Genomic DNA, 13,474 nt, shown 5'->3' with positions numbered 1-13,474 from the left:
GAGGGAGCGGGACTCAGTGCGCAGGCGCGGACTCTCTGCAGCGAAGGGGCGGGGCGGGGCGGGGCGGAGCGAAGGAGGCGGGGGCGGAGGGGGCGGGGCAGGGGGAGGGCACTAGGCGGTGCCGCGGCCAGAGCTAAGAAGCAATTGGGCGTGCAACCGAGTCACGTGACCCCTCGGGGTTTCCATAGAAACGCTTCTCTGCGGTCCAGTCTCGGAGGTCTCAGGTTGGCGGCGATGGACACTGGGCGCGGGTGGCCTTGTTTTTTGCTGTCGCCGCCGCTGCCGCCAACGAGCTTCATCCGGGTCCTGCGTCAGGTCCGGCTGGGCCGGACTTGCCTGTGAGGTGGGATGGGCTGGCTGTCAGACCAAGTGCCCTGCAGTTGGCAGGAGTATGGGGCGCAGTGATGCACGCCCGGGCGCCCAGCATCCTTCTGCTTGTCGGAGACATTGCTTCGGACCTTGCGCTGCCTGCGGCTGCGTGCCTGGGCCGGGAGCCCCGTTCCCGGGGTTGGGACTGCGCTGCGTGCCCAGCGGGAGGTACCAAGGACGGAGCCCAAAGGTCGCGTTTTATCCGTTGGTGCTGATGACAGCACCGCGGCGGCACCTGCAGAACCTGAATTAGGTATCGTATCCATTGGGAGGGAGGGGAAGTGTCTGCGCAGGGGCTGGGGTCAGGTGGCAAAACTGGGGTGAACCTGTGGTTTGTGCGGTAGGGTCGGTCACTGACATTTTAAATAAGTAGTTATTTGGAGCGAGAATGCTAGAAAAGCAATGATATGGGCGAGTTACGTTCTCCGGTTCTGAGGGCGAACACAATGTGTAAGAATGAGTGGAAACCAGATCTTTAAGGTTTACATTTGTGATTTCAGATTTGTATGATCCCTTTAGGCCAGCCTTTTATTTTATTTGGCATCCCCATTTCTGAGCGCAAAGCTCTTACTGAGGAGGGAAAGGCACTAAAACTGAGGAAATGGTAAGTTGTGCTGCATGTATAACAAGGAAGTATAAATATTTTCACAATAAATTTAACTTGGACATTTGGCTGGACACTCAGGTGGCTTTATGCTTTCCTGACATCCTATCGGGTGTGGTTTAATTCCACCTCTAGCAGAAGGCCAGCTGTTGCCCTGTCCAGGATCCCCACCCTTGGTTTCCTGTACTGAGTATAATGAAAAGCACTGGGCTTAGAATTAGTAAATCCTGGCTTGAGTCTTGACTCTCTCACTTGATCGATTTGATTGAGGGACGGCGGTTAAACTTCTGACTCTCAGATTCTTCACTGGGAAAGTGGGGTTAACAATGTGTACGTAACAAGATTGTCCTGAGGGTTAAATACAGGGGAGTGTTTTTGCAGCTCTGAAATTCTACATAAATATGAAATGCATGGTACCTGTACATTGATTTTGGCACTATGCATATAAATTGCTTTATGATACTGTGTGTTCACCTTGCCCCCTGGAAGAGATGGGAGGTTACTGGAGGGCAGAGGCTGTCATATTTCTTTTGTATCTTCCTTTGGGTCTGGAAGGTACTCAATACATTCAGGTACTCAATTATTCCTTGATGAATAAAATGTGAAAGGCATGGCAGTTTGAGAATCACATGGAGAATAATGAACCAGTAAAAAGAAGAGAAAAGATGTCAATGTCAAATATTTGTTATAGATAGATAGATAGAGAGAGAGAGAGATAGAGAGAGAGAAATAGAGACAGAGACCCTTCAGGAATGCATTTTCTTTTCTAGGGAGGAAGAAGTAATGTGGCCTTTTTCTTTTCCCAATTAAATTACTTTTCTAAAAAATATTGAGGTGACAAAGCAACATTTCTTTAAATTAACGTTCAAGTTAATGAACAAACATGCTGGCAAGAACTCCCCCAACGATTGTCTTAAGACAGCAAAGGAAAATTTTCTACCTGTTGGTGGTCTTTATTTTATTTTATTATTTTTAAAGTTCAGCTCTTTTTTAAAAATATATTTTATTGATTTTTTTACAGAGAGGAAGGGAGAGGGATAGAGAGTTAGAAACATTGATGAGAGAGAAACATTGATCAGCTGCCTCCTGCACACCTCCCACTGGGGATGTGCCCACAACCAAGGTACATGCCCTTGACTGGAATCGAACCTGGGACCTTTCAGTCTGCAGGCCGACACTCTATCCACTGAGCCAAACCGGTTAGGGTGGTGGTCTTTATTTTAAAAAGTCTTATTCCAAAGAATCAGATCATTACTATGGTGAATGACATTATATAACTTAGAATAAGTATTTTTAATATTCTTTTTTTCAGTTTCAATTTTTTTGCTAACTTTAATAAGGGCTAAGCAATATACTGGTTTGATGCTTCTAAATCAATATATTTTTGAAGAGAGAATTGAACATTAGAAGCACTATTGAGAGCAAATGGAAACAAGGATTCAAGAGCTAATACATCCCTTCTCTTACATTTCTATCTTTTGTATTAGGTCTTACTTAGGAAATTTTCTTCTTATCTCATTTTAGAATTGGGGAAGAATTGTGAGTAGAAATCAACTTAAGGGAATAGTGAGGGTAATTTAAAAAATCGAGTTGCTCAAGGGTATAATTGTTTTTGATTGCTCAGAATTTTGCTCTGTATGTGTTAAATACAATTAATTCTCAGCCACATGATGTGTATTACATTTGAGATGTAATAATGCCAAAAAATGCGCTTTTCCAATGCAGTGTTTTTTATTGTCTCACACTAAATACCTTGTACATAGTAGGTACCCAACATTTCTATTTAATGAATTAATAACCTGACAAAATAATTTTGGAATCATATATAGAGATTGAGGGTTGGTTTTTTTTTAAACCTCACCTGAGGATCCAAGGATATTTTTTCATTGATTTTTTAGTGTGTGGAAGAAAGGGAGGAGGAGGAGAGAGGGCAGGGGCAGGGAACAAGAAGGGGAGGGGAAAGATTGACATCGCCTGGAGAGAGACACCTCAATTGGTCACCTCCCACTCATGCCTAGGGATCGAACCTGCAACCCAGGCAAGTGCCCTCGACCTGGAATTGAACAGAACCCATCTGTTCTCAAGCCAATGCTCCAACCACAGAGCCAAACTGGCCAGGGTGAGATTGAGTATTTTTTAATGAACACCTTAATTACCTCCCTAAAGCATTAAGGAAATTTCTGTGTATGTGAAGAAACCCGTCTTTAATTATCTTTTCATTAGAAAATATACATTATTCCACTTCCTTGCAAATTATAAATTTCTTATGTTAATCATGGTACTTCATTCCTTGTACATAATAATATTCTCCCTATTTTAATTTTCCAAAGAAATGCTTATCCTTGAAATAAAGGATCCATGGGGCTTTAAGACATTTTTTTTTATTGTGCACATAACTTGGTTAGGTTCATTACTAAAGTTAATGCTGCATGAGAGTATATAGCTTCTGTTTATTTCTGTGATGATGCAAACAGCAAAAGATCATTTTAGTTAGAGAGTATTTTGATAAAATTATCCTATAATAGGTTTTTCCTTTCATATATTTTAATCCAAGTACACTTACCTACATTGTGCTTCTCTTCCCCAGACTTGCCACTGAATACTTAAGAAACCAAGACCTCAAATCCTGCAGCGTGGCAGGATGATTATTTGAAATGGCAGTGAACTCAATGTTAATCAAATATGTCAAACGTGTGTTATAAATAGAAAATAAATAAATTTCAGTTCTGGTATTTAATGAATTAATTTCATGATTCTCTAGCAACATCATTACTACAATAGATAATTTTTTTTAGCATATTACCTATAGACTATATTATGGTTTAGTGACTACTTAATAGAAAATAGTCATCTCAGACTATATAGTTTTGATAGAATTTGAAAGATCTTACAATTCCTATCCTTTTCTATCATCATATTCATATTTTATTAATAATAGAAACCACTTGAGTGTTTATTGTTTCTTATACACTTGGTTAGCAAGCTCTTTACTGTACTTACATAATTTAATCATTTGTACGCCATAAGCAGCGGACCTTTTTTAATGAAATTCAAGATATCTTGCCAGTTAATTGGTTAATCCTCAGATTAGCTGTAGGGCCTAGGAATTAAGTGTTACCATTTTATGAATGAGAAAATTAAGGCTCAGAGAGATTAGATAACTCAGCCAATGATAACTAGCCAGTAGCAGACTGGTATGGGAAACAGGACAGTCAGATTTTGAAGCTTGTGTTTTCAATCACTTCATGGAACTCTTGCTCTGATAAATGTCATCTTAGAGCAGGTAGAGCTGAAAGGAACCTAAAGATCTTGCTCATGTCTCTTGTTTTACAGACCAGGAAATAGAAGCTACTTGCCTAGGGCCATGTGTCTTTATGCTCTCTCGTAATAGTCTCTTTTAAGGCTTGACCATATTGGCTTGGACTCATGACTTGTCTAACATTCTTCTTCCTAGCCCTAGTCATATCTAATCAGTACAATAATTTAACTGCCTGAACACTTTTCTATAGTTCTGGCAGCATTTCTCTCTTTGTTATACACCAGGTTCATATTTGAAAGACCTACCTAATAGGATGGTTGGATTAAATGAGTTATACATGTAAATACTTAGAAAAATGACATGTAGCTCTCAGTAAATGTTAGATAGTAATAATATTATTTAAAAAATTTTAATTAGTAGAGGTTACCATGCAGCTTTCCTTAAACTCTTGGAAATAAGATGAATAACGTTTCATTTTGAGAGTTAAACATTTTGGTTTGCATGTACTAAGAATCAAAAAAGATGTAACAACAGTTTAAAGAGAGAGGATTTGCTCCCAGGCCAGCAGGATTAAATTGTAGCTTGATGAACACTCTGGGCCCACCTACTAGTAAATACTGTCCATGCACAGGTGCCCTTGTGTATATCACACCATTTCATTTCAAGTGGCAGATGCCTAACCCTGGGAAGCAGAGACCGAAAGCACTAAACATTTGAATCACTTAATGAGCTCTTCTAACCCTCAAAGTAAACTTCTAATTATAGTAGCTCCTCATGTAGTTTATCTGCATGGTAAAGCGGCATAGGCTGGACAACTTGAATATGTGGTTGCATATCCAGTAGTAAGTCTCACTGGAAATTAGTAAATTAGCTTTCTGCTTTTACGTGTCATTCTTGGGAGCTCTGTTAATCCAGGTCTGCTCCTGATTAATAAAGCCATTCTCTCTGTATTGACTAAGTGGGAGCTGAACTTACAAAACTGAGAGCCAAACCCTGGACCACGTTAGATGTACCAAGGTAATGATTCCCTCCCCCACCCTAATCAGTGTCTTCCTGATCTAACTAGTACAAGTTTAACTGCCCCCAAGCACTTTTCTTTCCTATAGTTCTTGCAACATCTCTCCTTTTGTTATATACTTGGTATCCAGGTTCACATTTGAAATACAAATTCATCATAAATTTCAGACTGCGTTTCTAACTGAATCCTTTGTAGCTTGATTGATATTGTGGTCTTCTTCACCACTTTAGAGCTAGATTTCTGGGCAACGAATTGGATCTACTTTTTCTTTTGAGGAGTCCACAGATGAATAGCATTCCATTTTGTGAGTTAAACATTTTGGGCAGGTCTCTCCCACTGCAACAAGCTTCAGAGCTGCTCCCCGGCCTTTCAGACTTGCTGACGCCATTAGTGGAGTCGCCCATTTGGAGCTACTCTGATAGTGATCAGAGATGCTGCATTTGTCATGTTGGGGTCTTTTTTTAAAAAACTCTACACCGCAAATTGTCGACATGGTTTTGTGATCTACTAAACTTTAAAAGTAGCTCTTTAAATAACAATTAATATATATCCAAAAAATAATTATATTCCAATAAGTCTATAAAAAATTTCAGGTTAACAATAGAAATTACTTAAAAATTTATTTATTTATTTTAATCATAACAGACATTCCTATTTTAAACATTTTTCTTTTCTTTTAAGAGGGAAGTGAGGCAGCAAATGTGGTTTAATGCACATGCTCAGAGGGTTAGTCAGAGTCCTCCTAGAAGTGTCCTTTGAACAAGAGTTTGAGACAAGGTATAGATATGTACTGGTGAAAAAGAAGTTGTCAGAAAAAAAGGGAACTAGGACCAATTATGCACTGGGGCTATGTCAGAAGGAGGAGGAATGGATGCTAACAACAACAAAAAAGATGTCCATTGCAGGAGAGTTAAGTGGCCACTTGGCTGGAATGGAGAAGACATGTTGGGGAGCAGGGATTGGTAAAGTTCTGAGATGTAGATTCACAGCCTTGCTAGCCCTATTTGCCTGGGATATTGTGCTAGATCCTAAAGGGAAACTAAATAAGTGAAAGAGACAGCGCTGGACCTATAGGAATTTATAATCTTGCTGATGAGACAGGGCAACAGGAAGGTAGAGGAGTAGCTTTGGAAGCCAGTGAGAGGGGTTTGGCTATTACATGGTGTGTGAGGGGAGGAACCTTGGAGAGTCTGATGTGTCACCTGCCTCTCTCATCCACTCAGGAGGCAGAGGTCTGGGCTGGGAAAGATCAAACCCAGCGCGTGGCTACATTTCAAAAATCAGTTTTTGTAGCGATAGCTAATCAATTAGCAAAAGAGCTTTTTCCCCACGCACAGAACTATTTTGAACCACTTTAGAAAAAGAAAAGAAAAGGCTGCCTAAAATCTTCTGTCCACAATGAACAATTAATGGAAAATCACTGGTTTGCTTTTGCAAACAGTACTGAGAATCAGTAACTTCAGGCTGTTTTCCAACTTTATAGTAAATCTTTATACTAAAACCAATTTAGGAAGCTATTTGATCCACCGGCATTTTCAGTGGAAAGATGATATGGGTAGACCGGAATAATAACATTTTCTTTTTTACACCAAAATATTAGCAAGGTACTCATGGCTCCACTTGGATACTGTCATTTTCAAAAATAAAGGAAAGATAATAAGTTGCTTATGGAAACATTTTGAATTATATTTAAAATAGTGTAGCTTTATAATAGTTAAGCTGGTAAATAATTCAGGTTTTGCCTATAGTGTATCAGTTTAGCTCCATCTTGGATCATACCTAAGAGAGAAAGTTTCCAGATTCTTGCTGGCTATCTTCTAAGTCTTCCGTTAGCTGTTTGGTCTTACGTTGCAGGAATGTCCATTTTATTTCTTCCCTTTCTTTTTCTTCTTCTTGTCATCTGCCTTGCTGCTACTTCCAGACTGTTCTGTGAATTCCATCGTCTCCACTGGCATTGCCATGGGAGGCCTTCGGAGGTCCTTGGTTTCCTGGGGTGACATCTGAGGCATATTTAAATGCCTCACAACATTCCAGGGCTTATAAGGGCCTTGACCCACCTGGATTGGTGGTAGGTCTCGGAAAGGCACCAGCACAAACACGACAGGAACCCTGAGGCCCGGTGTCAGACTGGGTGGTGATTGTCCACTTGTCACTGGCGGAGACTGTCCAGGAAAGGCACTGATGAAAGGGTGGCTTTCTAAAGCTGCCTGAGCTGTTACGTTCGGATCCTGCTTTGCCTGGGGTAGAACCTCAGTGAAGTAAGGTTTCACTCCTGTGATGGCGTGGATCTCATATGCATTGTGCCTGTCCGCCAGTGCTCGCCCAGTTAAAATGGGTTGGAAAACAGTTGATCCCAAGACACCGCTCACAAAGTTGTTGAGGAGAAAATGCCAGATGCCGCCACTTATTGGGCTCAAAGTGACCTTGGGCCAGAGACTCGCTAGGCTCCGGAGAGCTTCGCGGTTCCAGGCCGAGGCAGGAAAGTCAGGGTCAGTATGATAGAGCTGAGAGAAGTAGATGCTAAGAGTGACATCTGGGTACGTCGTCAGGAAATTGTACATCTTGCTGATGCAGCAGTGGTCAGCTTCATTACAGGGGGAGTGGCTGGAATACAGAATGATGTGCTGGATGCCGTCGTTGTTGTCTATGGCCCAGTCCAAATAACCGTTCGTCTCAAACAGCATAGATTCTGGATGGGTATTGTTCGTCGTGCAACTGCTCGCGTGGCCCTTTTGCACCAGGCCTCCGGTAGAAGTTTTCAGTTCATAAAACGTGAGGTGCTTTGTTTGAGGATAGGTGGGTCCATAAGGGAATCCAAAAATCTGATAAAATTCTGTGTGGGAAACTCTTGCTTCTTCGCCTGTCCGAATATGGTAAGGACAGTTAGCGCACTCTAGAGAGAAGCTTAGCCAGTAATAAGGTTTTACTATTGTCCCACGATTTGCTAGGTATTCCTCATATAATGGCTCCATTGCTAGTTTTGTCATCTCCTAGCTGGAATCCTAAACAAGGAAGAGAGAATATATGTAAAACCAGTGCAGGAAGAACTAAAGACAGCGCATTAATTTACTGAGTCATATTTTTCTTTAAAGCAGCTGGTGTGATAACCATGGTAACATTTTGAGTCTAAAGGATAATGATGTCTATCCATAGATTAGAAAGCTCAGGATTCAGCTTTATCGAGACTCCTAAGGAGGGGAGGAGGCAAAAGAGAAAGGCATCATACATTACCTGTTTCGTAGATTCTGAGGCAGTAGAGCAAATGGGTTAACGGTGCAAATTCTAGAAACAGACTTGTTGCAAATCAGGGCCCAGCTCCTTACCAGCTTAGTGATTTTTGGCAAGTTACTTAACATCCGGGAGCTTCCTTGTCTGTAAAATGGGGCTTAGATAGTTCCTACCCCATAAGGTTACCTTGAGGATTGAATGATAGATAAATATACAATGCTTTATGATGGCCCCAACACATAGTAAGGTCTCGATAAACACTTAGCTCTCAATAGTAATAGTACAAGTCCTAGGGTTATCTAGATGATTCTTGTTTAGGAAAGTCCAAAGAAATAAACAGGGGTTTTGCATTTGTTTGTAATGTTCTTTGTCTCTTTTCCGAATATGATAGTGTCTAGCATATCATGCAGAGGTGTTGCGTGTGCTTGCGTCTCAAATCAGCTATTTCTTCTAATCATCCTATATAATAAAAGGCTAATATGCAAACTGACTGGAAGGCGAAACTACCAGTGGTTATGACGTGCACTGACCACCAGGGGGCAGATGCTCAATGCAGAAGCTGCCCCCTGGTGGTCAGTGTGCTCCCACAGGGGGAGTGCCGCTCAGCCAGAAGCCCTGAGCTGGGTTCACGGCTGGCGAGTGCAATAGTGATGGTGGGAGCCTGTCCCGCCTCTGCGGCTCGCTAAGGATATCTGACTGCCGGCTTAGACATCCCTCGAGGGCTCCCAGACTGTGAGAGGGTGCAGGCTGGGCTGAGGCCCCGCCCCCCCCCCCCCGCAGTGTACAAATTTTGTGCACTGGGCCTCTAGTTGACAATAAGTTGGAAGTGGTTATCCTTTTGGGAATATGATCATGGAATCTATTTACTTGCTAGAGATATGTGGATCATCATGATTACACCCTTGGAAGTGCCAGGTGAGTATTCTTTGGGTCATGGATATGCATTCTCAACATTTGAGAGTTTTATTTCCAGTGGGTGGGTCTTGTTAGAGTAATTTGGAAACTTTACTATTCTAAAAGCAATAGGGTTCTTAGGATATTTCAGATAGTTTCTGGGATGTTAAAACTGAACTGTTATGATCTTTAAGTAATTATTTTTCCTTTAAAAATATTTCTTCAGTTATCATTATTCCAAAGCAACAACATAGGCATTATAATATAGTTTAAAAATATTGTAAAATAACTTTTTATTATATGTATTACATGTTTCTTGTAGAGTTTTTATAATACAGATGCATAAAGGAAAAATAAAAACTCATGCCAGTTTGTATCAGTTTCCATTGCCATTGACAGGTCTATTCCCCCAGTCTTTTTGCTATGTGTGCTTGTTATGCCAACATAAATAAAACCATGTTTTTTGGGTTTTTTAAAAAATATATTTTATTGATTTTTTTACAGAGAGGAAGGGAGAGGGACAGAGAGTTAGAAACATCTATGAGAGAGAAACATTGATCAGCTGCCTCCTGCACACTCCCAACTGGGGATGTTACCGCAACCAAGGTACATGACCTTGATCGGAATCGGACCCAGGACCCTTGAGTCTGTAGGCCGATGCCCTATCCACTGAGCCAAACTGGTTAGGGCAAAAACCATGTTTTATATTTTGCTTTTTCACTTAGTATTGTGTCATGAACATTTTCCTATGTTATTAAAATTCTTCAAAAAGCACAGTATCCACGCCTAATTCGTGTCTTATTACATAACTATAGCATTCAGGTTCTTGTCTCTTGTTGTTATTATAAGTAACACTTTGATGAATATTTCTTTAAATAAATCGTTCATATATCTGACTCTGTTCTTTAATGTAGATCACTAGAAGTCATAGGACTAGATCAAACTCTCTCACATCACTTCCTAGGAGGAGAATTACATTCCCAGATCCCCTCAGTCAGTGCTGTATTTGATCTCCAGGCTGAAACCTGCAGAGTTCCTTGTATAATCCCATCTTGGGCAGAAAATATTTTAGGGCCTCAATCCAGCTCTAGATGGAATGTGACTTTACTCATGTCACCATCATCCTAATGGCTAGTCTCTCGGCAGTAACCCTGGGCACCACACCCGTCATACTCCAGACTCCTCCTAACGACCTAACCTCTGACATGTCATCTTAGTCCGCAGGATTGGGGGGTTGCCTCAGTTTCCTCCTGAGCATTGCATTTTCCTGCTGAAACTGAATCCCTGCCCTGAGGCTTCCTTGACTTTGCACAGCTTTCCCTCGGGGCCCTGGACTCTTTCTGCTTAACCCTTGGCAACAGGTGGACCACCTGGGACCTGACACCATGTCACCTTGATCCTGAGCGCTGTTTTCTCCCAGCATTCCTGCTCTCTCGGTCTTACCCATGGGACTGGGTCTCTCTGAATATCCAAACGTGCTGAAACCAAGCCCAAAGTCTCTCTCTCTTTTGACTCTTGTGCCCTGGATCTGGCCTGCCATTGGGTGGCACACCTGATATCCGGGTTACTACTCAAATGATAATTTCAAGTCACCCATAGAAAACTTACAGATTGATTTGGCTAAAATATTATGGCCCTTTTCTGCTTTTTTTTGGGGGGGGGGGGGCGGTGAGTGGAGTTAACTCTATATAATGGTCTCAGAATGACCCTTTTGGGACGCAGAGGTCTTTGTGTCTTTTGAGATAAAGGTGGCCTGGAAACCCCAGCACTCCCTCCTTTGCACTCTTCCTCTCCTGTGGCTATGTTAGCAGCGGATGGCGCATCATTACTCTCTGTGAGGAGGCCTGAGGACTGGCGGCCTTCCTGGGTAATGGAGGGAGCTCTGGAGTCTCCTTCTTGCTGATAGCCAACTCTTCGGTGTCACCCGACCCTGACGCCCTACTGGCGAGGTCTTCACTTTTTCAGTCTTCGTTTGGGATTGTTCTTTGATCTCCCTCATCTGAAGGGGAGCAGGAGAGAACTCCTGGCCCCTTTGAACTCTGGCGCAATTGGTGGTTCATATCAATTAGCCACTGAGCACAGACTGTCTTGTATTGTTAACTTCTGGTGTCTGTCCTTTCATTCTGCCCTCATCAGGCAGGGACAGGCTCTGCTTAGCCCAGGTCCTACCTCAGGAACCGGGATTGGTCACAGGCGGGTTGGCTGACTTGTTTCCCAGCATCCTGTGTCCCTATCACCTAGTCCAGTGATGGCGAACCTATGACACGCGTGCCAGAGGTGACACATGAACTCATTTTTTTGGTTGATTTTTCTTTGTTAAATGGCATTTAAATATATAAAATAAATATCAAACATATAAATCTTTGTTTTACTATGGTTGCAAATATAAAAAAATTTCTATATGTAACACGGCACCAGAGTTAAGTTGGGGTTTTTCAAAATGCTGACACGCCGAGCTCAAAAGGTTCGCCATCACTGACCTAGTCCTTTTCTTTCTTTTTTTAAAAAGTAAATCTTTAGCCAGAACCGGTTTGGCTCAGTGGATAGAGCGTCGGCCTGTGGACTCAAGGGTCCCGGGTTCGATTCCAGTCAAGGGCATGTACCTTGGTTGCGGGCACATCCCCTGTGGGGGGCGTGCAGGAGGCAGCTAATCAATATTTCTCTCTCATTGATGTTTCTGGCTCGCTATCCCTCTCCCTTCCTTTCTGTAAAAAATCAATAAAATATATTTTTTTAAAAAAGTAAATCTTTATATGGAGTTGGGGGGATGAGAAGAGATAAACCAAAGGACTTATGTACTTAATATGCATAAGCCCATGAACATGGGTAATAGGGTAGTGAAGACCTGGGGTGGGTGGGTAGGGGCTGGGAGGAAGGGGGTAAAGGGAGAGGGGAATGGGAGATCTCTGTAATACTATCAACAATAAAAATATATTAAAAATAAATTAAATCTTTATTGTTGAAGTATTACATATGTTCCCTTTCCCCCCCTCCCCCTTCACCCCTTCTAGCCTGCCCCCGCCCCCTGCCCCAGGCCTTCACCACCCTATTGTCTGTGTCCACACCTGGTCCTTTTCCTTCTGGTTTGTCTGTGCTTCCAAACGCAGATCTGTGGGCAGTGAGGAGCAGAGAGCTGCATAACCAGCTCTGTCATCCAGTTGTGAGTGGCCCCTGGCCTGCGGCCGTGGGAGGACGCTTGCCTTACTTTAACATAAATGAGACAATCTGCTGTCTTGTCACCAGCGAGGACTAGCGAGTGCTGCTGAAGCACAGTTTGCACTGGAGTAATGGGAGGAGGGCGTTTGCCTTTCCCAATCTGTGCGCAATCTGTTAGCAGCTAAAAACAAACGTCAGCAATTATAATTACCGTCATTTTGCCTCCAGGCTTGGATCGCACTCCAGGTGTTCTGGGAGATGGTTCATTTTCTTCTTTTTTCCCCTCTTTAAATTCGAGGCCCCGTTTCAAATAGCTTCAGACGACGGTTGTACTGTAAAGATTCACCTTCTGTATCGGTTCAGGACTCTTTCACGCTGCGGTGTGTCTGTTAGTTCACTTGAACTTTGCTGTCCCAAGTTAGAAAGAACTCGCTGAGGTGTGGCTGCTTCTAAGAACCCTGTTGAATTGGTGCCATGGCAACGTTTGCAAAGTAGCTACTGCTAGGATACAGCTCTGACACTTAGTACTTTATTTGCATTTCAAACCACCTGTTCCAAAGATGAAAATACACATGAACACATATTCCAGCCTGGATGAAAGTGTAACATTTGACTGCTTAAATGAACTGTTGGGCTCCCCCGCGCCCCCAAAGCTGTTAGAGTCAAGTTCTGAGGTCATGCTGCTCAGCACCTTGGTCCTGATCTAGTATAGGTTCCAGGCTTGGTGTCTGGACAAGATTTGCTGGTTCTGTGGCCCGTGGAGGCTCCAGGGCCTCCGTAAAAGGCTTCCCCTTCAGGGAGAGGGAGGCACCCGTGAGAGGAAGCAGGGCCTTGACTTCCCCAAGGGAGGCCCTTTCTGCTAACAGCCCCCAAAGGGGGAGCTCTTTATTTTGTCCAAACCTGGGTTAGTGTGCCCTAGCCCAGTGATGGCGAACCTTTGGAGCTC

At 42.7% G+C, this 13,474-nt stretch overlaps 2 protein-coding genes across 2 annotated transcripts in view; one reads left to right on the top strand and one right to left on the bottom strand.

Annotated features, from left to right (window-relative positions):
• Nucleotides 1-208: 208 nt before the first annotated feature.
• Nucleotides 209-13,474, top strand: part of RGL1 (ral guanine nucleotide dissociation stimulator like 1) — a 214,563-nt gene continuing 201,297 nt past the window's right edge. The window contains exon 1 of the mRNA XM_059673768.1: nucleotides 209-622. The gene's annotated coding sequence lies outside the window, so the exon portion shown is untranslated. The remainder of the gene's footprint in view (nucleotides 623-13,474) is intronic.
• APOBEC4 (apolipoprotein B mRNA editing enzyme catalytic polypeptide like 4) lies at nucleotides 5,903-12,931 on the bottom strand. The gene is made up of 2 exons (XM_059673178.1): nucleotides 12,740-12,931; nucleotides 5,903-8,252 (listed from the first exon to the last, which is right to left on the bottom strand). The coding sequence occupies exon 2, from the start codon at nucleotides 8,235-8,237 to the stop codon at nucleotides 7,116-7,118; it is 1,122 nt and encodes a 373-aa protein (XP_059529161.1). The 5' UTR covers nucleotides 8,238-8,252; nucleotides 12,740-12,931; the 3' UTR covers nucleotides 5,903-7,115.

The sequence above is a fragment of the Myotis daubentonii genome, chromosome 18 (genome assembly GCF_963259705.1).
Source record: "Myotis daubentonii chromosome 18, mMyoDau2.1, whole genome shotgun sequence".
Taxonomy (NCBI): Eukaryota; Metazoa; Chordata; class Mammalia; order Chiroptera; family Vespertilionidae; genus Myotis; species Myotis daubentonii.
Note: the sequence above shows the minus strand (reverse complement) of the source record. Positions and strands in the feature narration are given on the sequence as shown.

What these genes read in the sequence shown, in the direction of transcription:
- APOBEC4 (XM_059673178.1), bottom strand. Translation starts at nt 8,237, where the DNA reads ATGACAAAACTAGCAATGGAGCCATTATATGAGGAATACCTAGCAAAT.